The 17405-nt window shown below is 42.1% G+C and overlaps 1 protein-coding gene across 1 annotated transcript in view; it reads right to left on the reverse strand.

Annotated features, from left to right (window-relative positions):
* Positions 1 to 17405, reverse strand: part of tango6 (transport and golgi organization 6 homolog) — a 150970-nt gene that overhangs the window by 89004 nt on the left and 44561 nt on the right. The window contains exon 4 of the mRNA XM_084334981.1: positions 11994 to 12113. Within this exon, the coding sequence (XP_084191107.1) occupies positions 11994 to 12113 (120 nt within the window). The remainder of the gene's footprint in view (positions 1 to 11993; positions 12114 to 17405) is intronic.

Raw genomic sequence — 17405 nt, forward strand, 5'->3', positions numbered from 1 at the left:
ATCAGAACGATGAGATGCCCTCCTTGTGTTCCCCCATCTGGGAGGTTTCCCATGGATGCGTCGCTGAAAACAACAAGCTTCAAAGAGTCCTCCTTTCCTAAGTTGTGAAACTTCAGGGTGACATGTTCTGATTTCAGTTTTCGTACTACCTTATTTGCGTCATGCATAGTTTGCACAGTAGCATGTTTTAGATTGGTTGCAAGGACACATGTATCGAACATGATATCTGGCCTACTCTGTCTAGCCACCCACAAGAGTTGTCCTATTTTTGACCTTAGGTTGTCAGTCTCACACTCTGTGAGAAGAGCATCACGGTGCAACGCTCTTGATGGGTCTATGAGAATGGGCTGAAGGTTCTTTATGTAGATCTCCTGTTGCACAAGCACTTCTCCACCTACTGTAGAGAGTTCCATCCCCACGTAGCGAAAGTTGTCTTGTTCCTCACGTCCCACCTGGAAAACTGTTTTGAGGTGGGGGATGGTCGTCGTGGCAAATGCGTGTGAGCCACCCCAGATGAAATCATCCACATGACAGGCAAGAACACCAGTCACAATACAGTTTTCATCAAGCCAGTAGAATACAGCAGGATCAACTTGTGACATAGTGGCCCCTGTTTTGATCATCGTTGCTTTTACTCTGTTGTACCAGTAGAGAGAGGCATCAGCGAGTCCATAGACACACTTCTTCAGCTTCCACAGTGTCCCGTCACTTTTAGCCTCAGGAGGAGGGCGGATGTGTATATCCAGAGACAGCTCCATTCCTTGAAGAAAAGCTGACTTTATGTCCATAGAGTTCAATGTCCATTTTTTCTGACACAGAACTGACATGAGTAATCTAAGGGACTCTGATGAGCATGTAGGCGAGTCCTTCTGTAGATCTTGTGTTAAATTCTTCAAAACCCCTAGCCACTAGCCGTGCTTTGGGTATGATACCATCAGGGGTTTCTTTAAGCGTACACACCCATCTCGTTGACACCTGTCTTTGACCCACATTTTTCACCTCCTCAAACACCTCATTTTTCCTCCAGTTACTGATTTCATCTTGTTTAGCCTTATCAAATGATACACCCTCTGTTACTAATACATCATTTTCCTGCATATCAGAGCATAGTTCTACACCATCTAGTTCTACACCATCTAGTGGCTTAACCTGAAGATTGTCTACTTTAGTAAGATCAACTGACCCCATAGTACCGGTGATGTCAAAAGGTTCTAAGTACTGTAGGTTGTACCAGTTGCTGTGTTTTCCTGTAGCCTTTCCTGCTCGTCCCATCACTTTAGCTGTGTGAGGAACACCTGTTACATTATCCACAAAGCTGATTGTCTGACCGGTTTTTACCTTTATACCGGTTTTTACCTTTATGCCGGTCTGGTGATAATCGTCTTGATTGATCCCATGAGGGTTATCTATATCCTGGTTTGCTACACCCGCTGCCTCTACGTCATTATTCATGTCACCATTTATATCACCATCAGTAACGGGCATGTCCCCACTGTTACTATTCATATCATTGTCAGTAACAGGCACATTACTATCACTAACATATACATCGATATTGCCCACAGTATTACTTTCCCCAGGGTGCACTTTTCGCAGCCTAGATTGATGAACCCTGACATATGTCCCACCATGACGTACAAAAATCACCACCCCATCTTGCCCTATCACAACCCCAGGGCCTTTCCATTCAACACAATCTGTCCTTTTGTAGAACACTTTGTCTCCTGTTTCATACTTCTAATCTGTTGGACGAAGCTGCTTTCGAAGAGCTCGTCTGATTCTCTCTGAGCATTCTGCCTCCGTGAAAGCTTTCCTTGCTGCATGTAATGCTGTTATGTGCTTTCCCACCCATGCACTCATTGTAGTTCCCTCCAAAGCAGGTGGCTGGTCAACAAACACAGAGGGAAGGTTCGGGTTCTGTCCAAACACCAGCTGATGTGGACTGTAGCCATGCACGTTCTGCATTGTGTTCTTTGCCATGAGTGCCCAATCAAGAGCCGTTTTCCAGTCAAGTCCTTTGTCAAGTTTTACCTTCAGTAGTATCTCTGTAAGGGATTGGTTGTGGCGTTCCAGCAAACCATTGCTCCATGGACTGTAGCCAGCAGTCGTCTTGATCTCGATGTTGAAGTTCTCCGCCATGTCTCTTATTTCCTCATTATTGAACTCTCCACCGTTGTCACTGAAGAGACGCTCAGGTGGACCATGGACACTGATCCAGGAATGTACAAAGTTGTTCACTATCACACTTGGCTTCTTTGAGGTCACGATGCTACCCGCACTAAAGCGAGTGAAGTGGTCGATAATGTGTAGGTACCACACATTTGGTTCTAGCTCATGTAGATCAACTGCCACAGTCTCGTTGTACCTGGAGGCCATGGGCAGACCAACAGCAGGCTTGGGCTTAGCCTTGCTGTACTTGAGACATATCTCACATTTTCCTACTATTTCCCCTAGAATAGCATTGCATTCATCATCCGTGTTTCCAGCATTTGTCAGCAGCTTCTTTAGTCTATCAACTGATGCATGTCCAAATTGCTTGTGAAGTTTAAGTAAAGCTTTGTGTTTTTCCACATTGGTCATATTATCTGTGATGGCCAGGACCACATTCTCATATGCTTCACTTGGAGACTCTTTATCCAGTATGTTCAGACAGTAGTGTCCAGATGAAGTCAACTCCAGAGCTACTGGTTTCTGAAACATTATAGCTGTATCGTTTTCCAGGTTCAACACAGCTCCTGCTCTCTTTAGCAACGTTTTACTGAGCAGTAAAGGAATGTCAGATGAGACTACCTCTGTTTCAATACAACATTTTGTGTCTCCTATCTTGGCTGGTATCTTGACCTTTTTTGTAGAATGTACAACTCGCCCATCCCCAAACTTAAAAGGTTTGCTACTCTCTGTGCTAACCAACCCTTTTGACTTGTTTCTCATTTAGTCCCCCAACATAGTTATCCAGCCATTTTTAACCACATACAGTCCTTGTGCATGCCGTATCAATGACAGCCGTTCCCAGAGCCTCAACCATGAATATTTCTGCATCTGATTCCTTAGAAAAAAGTGTTATATTACACTCATCTGGTTCTTCATTTTCTTCCGTCACCTTTACATATTCTTTTTTGTTTGGGCAATCTTTCACCCAGTGGAATGTGCTCTGACAAATCCCACACTTCGTTCGTCTTCCAAATTTATCAAGCGGATTTGTGCCTGCGAATGGCCCTCTAACTTGTCCACTTTGAGCTCTCGGCTGCTTCACAGTAATGCCCCCTGCCTTTTTCTCCGTTTTTTCAGTCCTGACTTCATATCAACAAAGGTGTGCTTACCACAGGCAGTTAATGCCAGTTGTTTGTCTTTGATGTCGAGGCCTTCTGTATCCAGCAGTTTGAATGCCAAAACAGCGTCAGGTAGAACCATATCGAATTTCTTGATCCGGTTGTACTTCTGTTCAAAATCAACAATATAGTCCACCATAGAGACGCCGTCTCCTCGCAAAATCTGATCAAACTCCGAATAGGCTTCGTAAGCCCGGTCCTTCTCTTCTCTCAAAAACACATCGTCAAGTTCCCGAATCAAAGTTACCATTCCATCATCCTTATTTAGATCATCGACAGGTATTTCCAACGCAGTATCCCTCGCCCTACCCGTCAACGATAGAGCAACAGCCAACGCTTGTTTCTTCTTGACTAAATCCGTCACCCGACTCCACATTTCCACTTCATTCTTCCACTTCTCAAAAGACGTCTTTTCGTCCAGTCCAGGCGGCTGCCTGTAGTTAGTAACGTTAGAGGCCGACATCCTCTGCTACCATGTTAAGTTGCAAATAAGACAACCGTTATCTTTCATTCATGTTTATTTCACGCTCTCCACAGCGTAGTGGCCACAGCCTTCCTCCAGTCCCAAACAAGACACGCCCAACAACAGCGCCCATTCACCTTTTTACAGATTACCGTAAAGGCTGCAGTAGAAGTGAACTTAACATGGAGAAGAATGCACCGGCCGCCACTGGCATGACATCCATACAAAGAAGAAACAATATCATTAATATAAATAGTAAAAAGGACAGGACCCAAAACTGAACCTTGTGGCACACCTTTAGTCATGGCCAAGAATTCAGATTGGGCCTGACCTAACTTCACACACTGCCGCCTAGAAGATAGATACTCCTGAAACCAGACAGGCATTATCATGTCATCCAACCCAATGTTAGATAGTTTCTTTAGAAGTAAGTAGTGATCAACTGTATCAAAGGCTTTTGATAAATCAACAAAGAGGGCAGCACAATGTTTCTTCTTATCGAATGCTGAAATAATGTAATTTGTAACCAGAGTGATGGCTGATGTAGTACTATGTTTGGCAATAAAACCAGATTGCTGAGAACTAAGTATGCTGAGAACTAAGTATGGAGTGAATTGAAAGGTCAAATGTAAGTTGTTTGCTTACTAGTGTTTCCAGGACTTTAGCTAGGCAAGGTAACCTGGAGATAGGACGATAATTATCCAAGTCATCCCTAACAGCTCCCTTATGTAAAGGAATCACCCGTGCAGATTTCCAAGCTAAAGGAAATCTACCTGAGGAGATAGAGATTAAAAATATAAGTTATCTGCTCAGCAATAACTGGTGCAGCCAACTTAATAAAAAAATACTCTAAGTTATCCTCACCTGTAGAACACTTTGAATCGATTGATTGCAAAGCATAAAATACAGCTGACTGTGAAAAGGGTTGAAAGGAGAAATGTGAAGTGACGCCCACAGGGTACAAACAATCAGAATCAGCAGGACAAGGTCCATTATAGTTCCTATTAAATAAATAACCTATGGGCGCCCAAGTAACGTGCTGCGTCGCGGCAGACCCGGGTTCGATTCCCAGACCCGGCGTCATTTGCCGTCTCTCTCTCTCTCTCTCTCTCTCTCTCTACTGCCCAGTAGTAAAAAGCAATAAAGGCTAAAAAATAAATCTTAATTTTTTTTTAAATAATTAACCTATGGTTCTATTTTTCACTTTGAGATATAAAATAATGTTCAAAATAGGCCTACCAGAAGGTTACATTTTAATTGTATTTAAATAACTCAGATTAATACTTTTTTTGGATTTGCATTGCTATCTCGTGTTAACAGGACAAGTTCATTTAAAATATGTACTGTAAATATATACCTACATTGTTTTATTCAATGAATTAGTAGTAACCAACATTCTGGTCAGCTACACTTATTGTCTTTATAAAAACAAGATTTGATCTCATCTCAAAATTAGTCTTGAAAAAGGAAAATAAATTCTTAATCAACGGATGCTAAACTGATTAGGATAGGATTTTTTGTTGACCAATCATTTAGATAATTTAATGGACTGCAGTTTGTAGGAGAGAGAGAGAGAGAGAGAGAGAGAGAGATTTTTTTTTGATTTTTTAAAGTACTTTATTTTGTACTGTATGAAACAAAAACTTTACATCAAGCCTTTAAAAAAGACTTTACATCTTCAAGATTAAAAAAAACAATACAAACAAATAAATAAATAGAGATTCACATATTCATAATGTTGTTAAAAACCAATTCATCATCAAAGACATCACAAATCACATTTCCATAACACCATTCCTGAGCAAAAGCCTCCACATTTCATAGCTTTATAAAACCTGAACTCCAGCCAGACTCTAGCCTTCACATTACAGCGCCACACTAATACTGCATCCTGGTCCGGTTTATCTTCCACTCTGTTTCTCCTGTTTACATAGACTGCAAGCTTAGCTTCCCCCACCAGAAAATTAAGCAGTTGCCATTTTTTCTTATTGTCTTTTTTATATCCTGCTCCAAAAATATAACCAATAACAGAAAAGGTTTCACCAAAAAGCCTAAAAACGTCGGTGAGCAGCTCAAACAGCCCTAAAAGCCTGTTACACTCTAAAAACGCATGAAAAACAGTCTCAGTCAACCCACAGAAAGGACATTTATTATCCACCTCTGGGTTGATGATGGAAACAAAAGCGTTCACTGCCACAGCACCATGCAGAATCCTCCACTGAAGGTCAGCCGTTTGTTTTTTTAAAGGAGGGTTATATAAAACCCTCCACACAGGTTGAGTGTCATTACTTGCACACAGCCTACTCCTCCATACAGTGTCCACTCTGTTGTTTAGCCATTTCTTATTAATTACTTTGACACAGTTTCTGTACCACGATTTCCTATCCATTTTGTAAAAAGCTGAACCCTTTATACAAAGTAGAGGACCAGACATTTCTCCCAGTACAGGGCTCAGGTAGATATTTGGAAACTCATCCTGTTTATCCGGTTTTAATGCTCCACTGCTGTATAATCTAAGCATGCCCAGCTCCTCAACAGTCAACCTCTGTCTCCAGAGATCCAGCACCCTGGTTGCATAGCGCTGCGACCTCAGGCCCAATAACGAACACACAGCCTGAGCATCCTTTAACTCTGGTCCTGCTGTGTCTGCCAGCCGTCTCAGGCGTACCACTTCGGCAGCACACAGCAGTCCAGTCAGCCCAGGATTTGCACAGTCGCCTATGTCCATCCTTGCACCGTGAACAAGAGGCTCCTCAAGTAACCAGTGCAACGATTTAGTAGAAGTATTTCTTGTGCACTTGAAAAGTGTCCAACATTTAAAAACCCCCTGATAAAAAGGAGGAAGTGCATTTAACCTTAAAGTCGTCGGGTCTGTTAAAAACAAAGATACATCAAGTCCAAAACTATTTACTTGTCGAAGAATAAAAGAGGCAACTTCTCTCCAAACTAAATCTCTTGGTCCTAACAGATATCGCTGTATGAACTGTAGCCTCAAAGTCGCTGTCCTACTCGCTAAATGAACCAGGCCTTGCCCTCCCTCTTCTCTGGGCAAAAACAGAACACTCTGAGGAACCCAGTGCAGGCGATCCCAAAAGAAATCAACCATCTTTGCCTGCAACCACACCAACATGCCTGAAGGAGGCTCCACACATGCCAGCTTATGCCACAAGGTAGATGCCACAAGGTTATTTATTATCAGGACTCTGCCTCTATAGGAAATCTGAGGCAACAGCCATCTCCACTTAAACAGCCTTCCTTCTACTTTCTCCACCACATTCTCCCAATTTTTCTGTACAATCGTGTCATTTCCAAGGTATAGCCCCAAATATTTAAAACCATCCCTTTTCCAGATCGTGTTTTGAGGTAACACAGGTAATCTACTATGCCAGTTTCCCACAGCTAACGCCTCACTCTTCCTCCAATTTATTTTGGCAGAAGATACAGCCCATTCTTTCCAATATATTTACATCATTTTGATTTTTTACAAATACATCATCAGCATAAGCTGACAAAACAATGTTATCTTGGAACCCAGGTATAGCTAAACCCCTCATCTCATTTCTCAATGATTGTAACATGGGTTCCAATGAAATTGCATATAACATGCCAGAGAGAGCGCAGCCTTGCCTAATACCCCTCTGTACCTCAAAAGGAGCACATAGAGAACCATTGAATTTTAACACACTCTCAATGTTCTGATACAAAACTTTCACCATAGCAATGAGACCATCGCTGAACCCAAAACTCTTCATAACACTCCAGAGATAATTGTGCTCAACGCGGTCAAACGCTTTCTCCTGATCTATTGAAATAAGAGCAGTATTCAATCCCAATGAATCAGAGACACCCAAAACATCACGAATTAAATATACATTATCTAATATTGACCTGCCAGGTACACAATAGGTCTGATCACAATGTATGATCTGATCCATCACTTCTCTCAGACGGTTTGCTAAGGTCTTTGACAAAATCTTATATTCACTGCATAAAATTGACACAGGCCTCCAATTCCTTATGTCCTGCAAAGTCCCCTTTTTTGGCAGTAAGGTTATCACTGCCCTGCGACACGAAAGCGGCAACGCACCCTCAGCCAGACTTTCATTGAATACCTCGAGAAGGTAGTCTTTCACAATGTCCCAAAAGGCTTTGTAAAACTCCACCGTCAAACCGTCAATACCAGGGGCTTTCCCGCCACCCATGCTCTGTAAGGCAGAATAGAGCTCTGACGAGTCCAAAGGTCTTTCCAGCAGCACATTCGACTCCCGTGATACTGTGGGCAATCCTTCACAAAAAGACTGTAGAAGGACATCATTGTCAGTGTACTCACTGCTATACAAAGCAGAATAAAACTCAACGGCCCGTCTCCGGATCTGACTGGCATCAGTGATGTCCTGCCCCGTCTCTGACAGAAGAGAGTGAATGAATTTATTCTGTCCATTCTTCTTTTCCAGACCGAAGAAGTAACTGGAAGGCACATCCATAGCATTGACATTCATAAATCTAGACCTTAACAAAGCTCCTTGAGCCTTCACACCTAGCAGGTCAGCTAAAGCCATTTTTTTTATTAAGGACTTCAAACTGTCCTTGATTTCCTGTGGACCCAAACATTTTCTCAAGGTCCACTATCTCAGTCTCCAAATCTCTCATGGAGGTAGTGATGTCTCTAGTTACATTGAGAGTGTGTTGTTGACAAAGCATTTTAATTTCCACTTTGCCACAGTCCCACCACTGCCTAAGAGAAGAGAACTCATTCTTCCTACTCCTAAACAGGACCCAAAAAAAACTAAAAACATCCCTAAAATCCTTTTCATGGAGCTGGCGGCTAGGTGGTGTAGTGGTCTAAGGCACTCGCCACCAGTGTGGAGACGCTAGGATTCGCGTGTTCGAATCCAGCTCTCCACATTGTTTTTCAGTTTGGCTGGTCGTCCGCAGTAATACACATTGGCCGTATTACGGGGAGGGAAAAACTGAAGGGTGGGGATCGAACGTTGTGAACAAGCGACTCCTACAAGTCGGTTGGTGCGCCTGCGCAGTAGAATCAGGAAGTGTCGGGGGCAGCGTGAGCCTCCCACGCGTTACTCCTCGACACTGAGAGGTCGAGCTGCGCAGGTGAAAAGATGCGACTGCTGTTACCTCAAGTACCGGAGGGGACTTGTGCTATGTATGACTTAGTCCTCACTGCAGCCGGCTTGTGGGAGGCAAGAAACAGCGTTCGTGACAGGGGAGGGTTGAATTGGATGATACGAAATTGGGATGGGAGAAAAAATATAGAAAATGGGAGAAAAAGTGGATCAAAAAAAAAAAATCCTTTTCATGGAGCAAAGCTGAATTAAAATGCCAATACGCACTTCTAGGCACCAGATTTTTAATAAAGACATTGCACATTACCAATGAATGGTCTGTAAAACCAACAGGCAATATTTTACACATTTTAAAAACATTAAAATGATGTTTAAAACAATAAAAACGGTCAAGTCTAGCTAAGGAGACAACATTATCCCTACAATGAGACCATGTATACTGGCGCTCATTCCCATGAAACCTCCTCCACACATCAACCAAGCCGTGTGTGTGTACAAGCTTTCTTAATGCACTTTGAGAAGCTGGATGGGGTTCATTATGATTCCTGTCTAAACTGTTATTCTCTGTGCAATTGAAGTCTCCAGAAAAAAATAAGAAATCATCCGAACTAAAATCGGACAATTTAGTACACACTATATCTAAAAAAAACTTTCTTTCAGGCCCTTTAGAAGGAGCATAAATATTCAATAAAACCACATTAAATGTTTCAAAATGTGCTTTCACTACAATGAACCTACCCTCTACAACATGTTCTACAGTATAGGAAGCAGGAATAAAAAGTTGAGAATAAAAAACCAACTCCACTACTAATTGTAGTATTATGACTCAACACTAGATCACCTTCCCATTCCTTCCTCCACTCCACCTCATTCACCTTATCACTGTGTGTCTCCTGCATAAAAAGAACATCAATGTGTTTTAACTTGACCAGTTCAAACAGCGTTGCACGTTTTCTCACATCTCTTGCCCCATTCAAGTTCAAAGTTCCAACCTTAAAATGTTCCATGGAGAGAAGAGGAGTGACTAAAACGCACAATAACAATAAATTAAAAGTTGCCACTTGTTTTCCTTTCATGAATTTGTTTTCTGACCTTTGGCAGTAATTTCCTTAGTCTATACACTTTCTGCTTAGTAAAGCTGTTATTTCCCATGTGAAACCTGACAGACGTATAGAAAGCCTCTGTATCAGGAATATGTTCCTCTATTTTCAAGCCCCAAACATTCTTTGTTTCCTGTAGCAAAGTTTTGATGGTTTTGACTGACAGTGATCTTCTGTGTTGTGACTTCCTTAACTCAGATATGTCACTACCATCTGACTCATACTCCTCACTTTCACTCTGGTCTGACTGTGAAGTCATTCCTTTGCGTTTATGAGGTGCAGATTGTGAAACAGCCTCATCTTCCATTTCCACCTCATTCGTCTGGTCATTAACTCCTGCACTGCTTTCACACAAACCACTGCTACTCTCCTGTGTTTTCCCCCCAGACACAGCAGCACTGTATGTTTGTTTCTCCCAGGCCCCTTCTAGCTGCAGTTCTCCTGTAGCCCTGTCTGTCTGTTTCACACAGGCCCCTTCTACCTGCATCTCACTTGTAGTACTGTCTGTCTGTTTCTCACAGGCCCCTTCTTCCTGTAGCTCACCTTTAGCACTGTCAGTCTCAGCTGGATTATCCCTGGCCACCTCTGTTTGTATCTCAACTGTAGCACTGTCTACAGCTGCTTCTTTAACCCCGACCACTTCTGTCTGTAGCTCCCCTGTAGCACTTTCAGCAGCAGCTGGTTTAAAACTGGCCACTTCTATTTGTAGCTCCCCTGTAGCACCCTCTGCAGTAGCTGGTTCAACCCTGGCCACTTCTGTCTGTAGCTCCCCTGTAGCACTTTCTGCAGTAGCTGGTTCAACCCTGGCCACTTCTATCTGTAGCTCCCCTGTAGCACCCTCTGCAGTAGCTGGTTCAACCCTGGCCACTTCTGTCTGTAGCTCCCCTGTAGCACTTTCTGCAGCAGCCGGTTTAACCCTGGCCACTTCTGTCTGTAGCTCCCCTGTAGCCCTGTCTGTCTCAGCTGGTTTATCCCTGGCCACCTCTGCTTGTATCCCAACTGTAGCCCCGTCTACAGCAGCTGGTTCTTTCCTAGCCACTCTTGACTGTCCCTTACCACTAATTTCTAAAACCACAGTCTCATTATTTGACGTTTCTTTTCCTTGCCCACTAGTTCCCTCCCCAAGATCTGCATGCGCTTCTTGAGCCAGCTTCTTAGGGCATGCTTTAATTACATGCCCCCCCCCCCACACCCAACGCACTTCATGGTCTCTGATGATGCAAACAATACATAATCAAAATCTTCCACTTTAACATGGAATCTCATGTTGAACTCATCATTCCTGTTATTCAGAATCATATACAAAAATCGTCTATGAGAAACAACATGTTTCAACAAAGGTGATTTGCATCCTGTAAGCACCTTCTTAATGGGAGAGACTATCTTTCCATGTCTGGACAGCTCTTTTATCAGAAACTCATCAGAGATGAATGGTGGTACATTAGACAACGTGATTTTAGTTGACGGTTGCGCAAGTGGCAACACGGGAACGTGCAGGTCCCGAACAATAATACCGCGTTCAATTGCTGCATTCACTTTCTCAACTCGATCTAGAAAGATAACCACAGCACTATTCATTTTCCCTGCAGACTTAATACTGTTGTAACCAACAACGTTACCTACCGCTAAACTAACCTCTTCAACTGAGCAGGGGAACACGGTGCCAATCTTAATGCCGTGTTTCCTACTCAATTTGTTCAAATCAGCCATCCTGCGCGCCTGCTATTCTGCCGACCAGCATCAGCTGGTCGGCTTTAGACAAACGGACTGAGAACAAACCTCTAAACTCCGTTTAACACAACAACACACACTAAAACAGCAACCTAACAATAAATAAGCAACACTCTAATTCACAACTTGACAAACAACATATAAATAGAAAAAGTTAGAAACTCACTCACACGCAGTCACTCACCAAGCTCCGAACTCCGCTCCACTCACAAAGAGAGAGAGAGAGAGAGAGAGAGAGAGAGAGAGAGAGAGAGAGAGAGAGAGAGAGAGAGAGAGACACACACACCTGTTTAGGACCACCTTGGAGGATCAGCAGCTCCTTGATTACGATTGGCTGGTAGACTTTACCCAGAAGACTTTGCAGGGCCTTCCTGCAGGTCTTGCGTTCTTCTATGCTGAGTTCATACTACATTTAAAGAAAATAAAAAAACTTTAATGAATAATTTATCTGTTTGATCACATGAATCCTAAAGAAAAGAGAAGGTGACAATGGGCCTCATTCAACAATACTCTTATTATTTTTCTTATATTCTTGCTTACCCGTCTGTTAACACATTCCTGGCCAACCACGTATATATATATACCCGTTTGGGAGACGACCCAAGAAGGCCAACTCGTTTTTGCTTTTATTCCATTTTAATATCCTACTCAATGTCAGAGCTGTATTTTGGCTGGAAAATGCCTATTGGGACTCGGAAAGTGCAGTACCGGCCAGATCCTGGTAGTGGCGCTGTCTCGAGAATGCAGTAATCCTTGTTTCAGACCTGGTGTAACTTTTTTTTCCGGTCCGGGTTAGCTTTTCTGTTAGCCTGAAGCGAGGGTTTTACCTTATCACCTGGAATACTTTTTGCAACGCCGAATTCAGTATGCAGTAAAGGAATATAGCATCAGCCAATGGACATACCGACCTACCAGATGGCGATCAAATAACTGGGACATTTTTGGAATCCAACCGGCCACAGGTAAGAGCGATTTGACGTCAATTTCAGTGTGATCGGGCCTTGTTCTCATAGCCATCGGCTATGTTGCAATAACGAATGCTGTTATTGGTAATCAATAATCAGAAACAACTTCCCCCGCCCCCCCCCCCCCCCCTTTCATGCATTCATTGGGGAACATGATACCGATCATATGCATTTTGATTTTTAACTCTAGCTTGTGTAGGGCCGAAACGCCAATCGATTTAATGTTATTAGCTTAGCGCCCTATAACTAGCTTTGCAGGAATTACCCTAGACCATTGCGGTATATAGTTCATATTCACGACGCTATAAAACAGGAACGTATTGATGAAAAAATTATTTCTTTATGGCATATTGAAGGGAAGGTTTATACTGTCAATTGACAATGACAATGGACACATAGCAATAATATAAAATATAGATTTAGCTCTACAAACAACCTCACGCACAGTGAAACCTTGTAATGAAAAGCTGGCCTCATAGAGTGGGATTAGACGGGCCCCAATGGCCCTGAATGTGTTAAGAGAACAATAAGAAAAGCCACCGCCACATTCATCAAGCCGTTCTTAGGGTGCTTTCACACCAGAGCTGTTTGGTCCGGACTATCGGACCAGAGTTCGTTTTCTCGGATAGTCCGCTTTTTTTGGGGTGGTGTGAATGCTCAGTCGAACTCTGGTGCGGACCAAACATGCAAACTCTGGTCCGCCTGAAAACGTAGGTCTCGGTTCGCTTCATCAGACCAAACGCGGACCAAATATAGGAAGTGACCTGATAAACTGTGCATCTTGGGTAAAAGGAAAAACAAGCACGCGGTAAACATGTCTCGTGGACAGACGTGGGCGAATGACAAGGTGAAAGCCCTGATAGAAATATGGGCAGAAGACCAAATTAAACAGCTACTTGTGGGCACTCATAAAAACAACACAGTGTACAAGTTGTTTAGCGAGAGGATGGTGGTAATGGGCTTCAATAGAACAATGGATCAATGCCACGTCAAAATAAAAAAAACTGCGTCAGCAATATATTAATAAATAAGCAGAGAATTAAATTAGATGTCCATAACATTTGTGTTTTTAATTAGCATAGCCTAAATAAATATGAATTCAAGAAGTTAAATACTGAATTAACGACATTTATTAACAGGCTGAAAGTTAAAACGAATAAAGGCTGAAAAAACAATTAGACTATTTAATATAGGCTAAACACAGTGCGTAAAATATAGGCTAAGCGTAAAAGGCAACTTTGGCTATAGCCTTCTAAAACGATTAAAGAAGTTAAAACGAATAACAGGCTGAAAAAACAATTAGCCTATTTAAAGTCTGTGACTTGCTTCGAAAAAGTAGGAGTTCGGGGGACGAGAAAGACAAGTTCCCTTGGTATGATGACCTGGCTGGACGTTATACCCACATCCAGCCCGAAACATATCGCTAAGTCTTTCGAAGATGAGACCCTCGCAGTCACACACACACCCACGCGCGCACACACGTTAGGGCTCGCAGTCACGCACACACATTTCCACTCTCTATTGTGTCCAATAGACGAGCGCCCTTTTCGACCACGTGACATTGTTCAGAAAGTTTGGTGCGCTTGACAAATTGCAGTGTGAATGCAGACGAACCAAATGAAGAATGCAACAATGTTGCAACTTCACCCCCCAAACCGCACAGAGTCCGCACAGAGTCCACCAAAACTATAATGAAAGCGCCCTTAAAGTCCAAATCTGTTCTTACCCAGATTTGTTGAATCCCACTCATTCTAAACGGGGATGCACGTTCTTGCGCAAGTCATTTGCATACAGAGACATGCCTCGCGGGCTCATTATAATACGAGAGCCGTGTGTGAACTTGGGTCTGCATTGTATGAGCGGATCCCCCGGCTGTATTCAAGCGCTGGAGCGTTTTGCGATGGATAAAAATTAGATAGGAATCAAATGTATTGTCATCATACAGCACCTATAGCTATATAGTGGTATTAATATAGTAGTAATATAATAGTAGTTGCACGCTTCTGGCCACCTCCCGCAGTGCGCGCACACACACGTACTGTATATACAGTATGTGCAAAATGTATCGTTCCAGCAAAGTAGGCTTCGTCAATACTGAACCGACTAGCTACTGTGCGCTTGTCAAGAGCCAATCGCACAGTATAGGTTGGGAAATACTTAACGGTTAAGCAGCCACTCATCTGGTTCTGCAAATAGATCTAGAGTCTGAATATCTCCGCATAAGCCTGACTGGCAGTGCGCATACTATAGTCCAAGTCAGACTGCTCTCAAATCCACTCTGAAAACGGAACGCAGACGCTGGTCAAAGTCAGTTGATTATTTATTTATATTTTACTGTTTGCATAGGAGGTGGTCCGCAAATGTTATTTTTTTTTTTAAACTTTGGCCATTCCCCTGGCTCTTTTTAGCGTTTATCGCATTTATTCTGGTCAAGAATGACCGACAGAAACAGGCTGAAGGGGTACAGATGGGGGGGAAGACACTCTGGGAAAGGCACGGCTGCAGTCCGGGATTCGAACTCGCTAAACCCCAGATCCGTGACGAGCACGGTTGTCCCCGGCGCCGAAATAGCGCTCGAGGTACGTGGTGAGCTACTGGAGCTCCCCCCGCAAATGTTCTTGATAACAATCTAGTGGTCCGCATAAACAAGAAGTTTGGGAACCACTGATATAGACAATCTCTAAATATTCGTTCTATGCTACGTATACAGTACTGTATATTTGTATGTCATGTATGGCATGATAAATGTCATGATATATATCTGTATATCTGTATGTTGTGTATGTCATAAATGTCATTATGAATTGAAAATGGGGGACCCTGATGTAAACCAGACGAAAGTCTTTCTCTGGTCTGCATCCCCTTAGCAATTGTGTGTATTGAGCCGTACTGTATTGTACCCATTCTGCAATCTGTTGTAAATTGTAAAATCTTCAATCAATCAATGGCCTAGGCGGCCAGCAGTGTTGGGAAAGTTCACTTTCTACATGAACTAGTTCAGTTCACAGTTCACAATTTTTAAAATGAACTAGTTCAGTTCATAATTAAAAATGTTGAACTAAAGTTCATGGTTTCAAAAATGAACTAATTTAGTTATTTTTAGTTCTTTTTTGAATTTTTTTTTATATAGATTTTTCACGTACAGTTACTTACATTACAAAAACACACATTGGGACAAGGGGGGGGGGGTCCTCCAGTTCATCTCTATGCCATCATCCACACCATAAGCAAGCAAAAACAAAACAAAAAGAAAAACAAGCAAAAAGGAAAGCAAACCAAGACAGGCACTGTACAGTATTGCACTTGCCTCGAGCCCATTCACATATTTATTTTTTCCTATCCTAGGTCTGTCCATACAATGGGGCACTGGGCCTTTAGAAGGATCCGAGAAATTTCAGCAGGAAAATAGTCTAATAGTGGGGCCCACACCTCCTGAAAGGAAGCGTTGTTGCCTCTATGCATTGCACAGTGTCTTTCATGGGGTAGCACACCGAAGATCTCTCTATACCACATTTGTAAAAATGGAGGCTTATCCTTAATCCAGTTTATCAGAATGCATTTCCGGGCTGAAAGTAGAAGTTTATCAAATAGTTTGAATTGTAAAGGGTGTCACCCCCCACCCCACCCCCCCCCCCCCCCCCCCCCCCACCTCCAACCCCCTCCAATCCTCACATGTACAGTTTCTACGTCAATGTATATACTCTCTTTTCTGGACTCTTTTGTATCACAAACAGTACTGCATTTGCAAATCTGGTATGTCATAAATGTATAGATGTAGCAGTACTGTCTATTTGATTTGATTTGAAATCTTTATTTCGAACATGCAATGAATACAAACAAACAATAACAAAAGCAAAACACAACTCAATCTACATGTTCGAAAAGGAGTAGGAAGAAGTATACACTTATTTAATCCTACCCCTTTTCCACTACTCAAATGAGTGTACTATTTTAAAACATAAAAAAAAAATATATATATATATATGCAAAACAAAAAAACAAAAACTATATATGTAAAACATGAAAGAAATAAAATACAAATGTAAACACCCGTGAATATCAAGTCCCTTCCTCATCCCTGTACCTTGTGAACATCATTTCCTTATACATCAGTTTGAATTGTCTCATGTTTGGACATTTCTTTAGCACCACATTTAGACTGTTCCAGTTTCACTCCACATATCGAGATGCAGTGTCTTCTCATGGTAGTGCGTACATTTAGCACTTTTAAATTGTGTTCTCCCCTCAGATTATAACCCGCCTCCCTATCAAAGAACAATTCTTGAATGTTTCTTGGAAGTGCATGACTTTTTGCTTTATACATTAATTGTGCCGTTTAAAATTCCACAAGATCATTTAACTTCAAAGTCTTTGACTCCAAAAACAATATGTTAGTGTGATCACGATAACCTGCAATGTGAACTATCCTTATGGCCCTTTTTTGGAGTATAAAAAGTGGTTGTAGTGTAGACTTACAATTGTTTCCCCAGACTTCAGCACAGTAATTTAAATATGGTAAAACTAGTGAACAGTAGAGAATGTAGAGTGATTTTCTATCCAGAATGTGCTTTACTTTACTCATGACTGAAATGCTTCGTGAGAGTTTAGATTGGACATGTTTTATGTGAGGTTTCCAACAGATTTTATGGTCTATTATTACACCTAGGAATTTATTTTCATAAACTCTTTCAATAATCACATCATTTATTTTAACTTGTACCCGAGTATCCAAT

This window comes from Notolepis coatsorum (assembly GCF_963971535.1).
Source record: "Notolepis coatsorum genome assembly, chromosome: 18".
NCBI classification, from domain to species: domain Eukaryota; kingdom Metazoa; phylum Chordata; class Actinopteri; order Aulopiformes; family Paralepididae; genus Notolepis; species Notolepis coatsorum.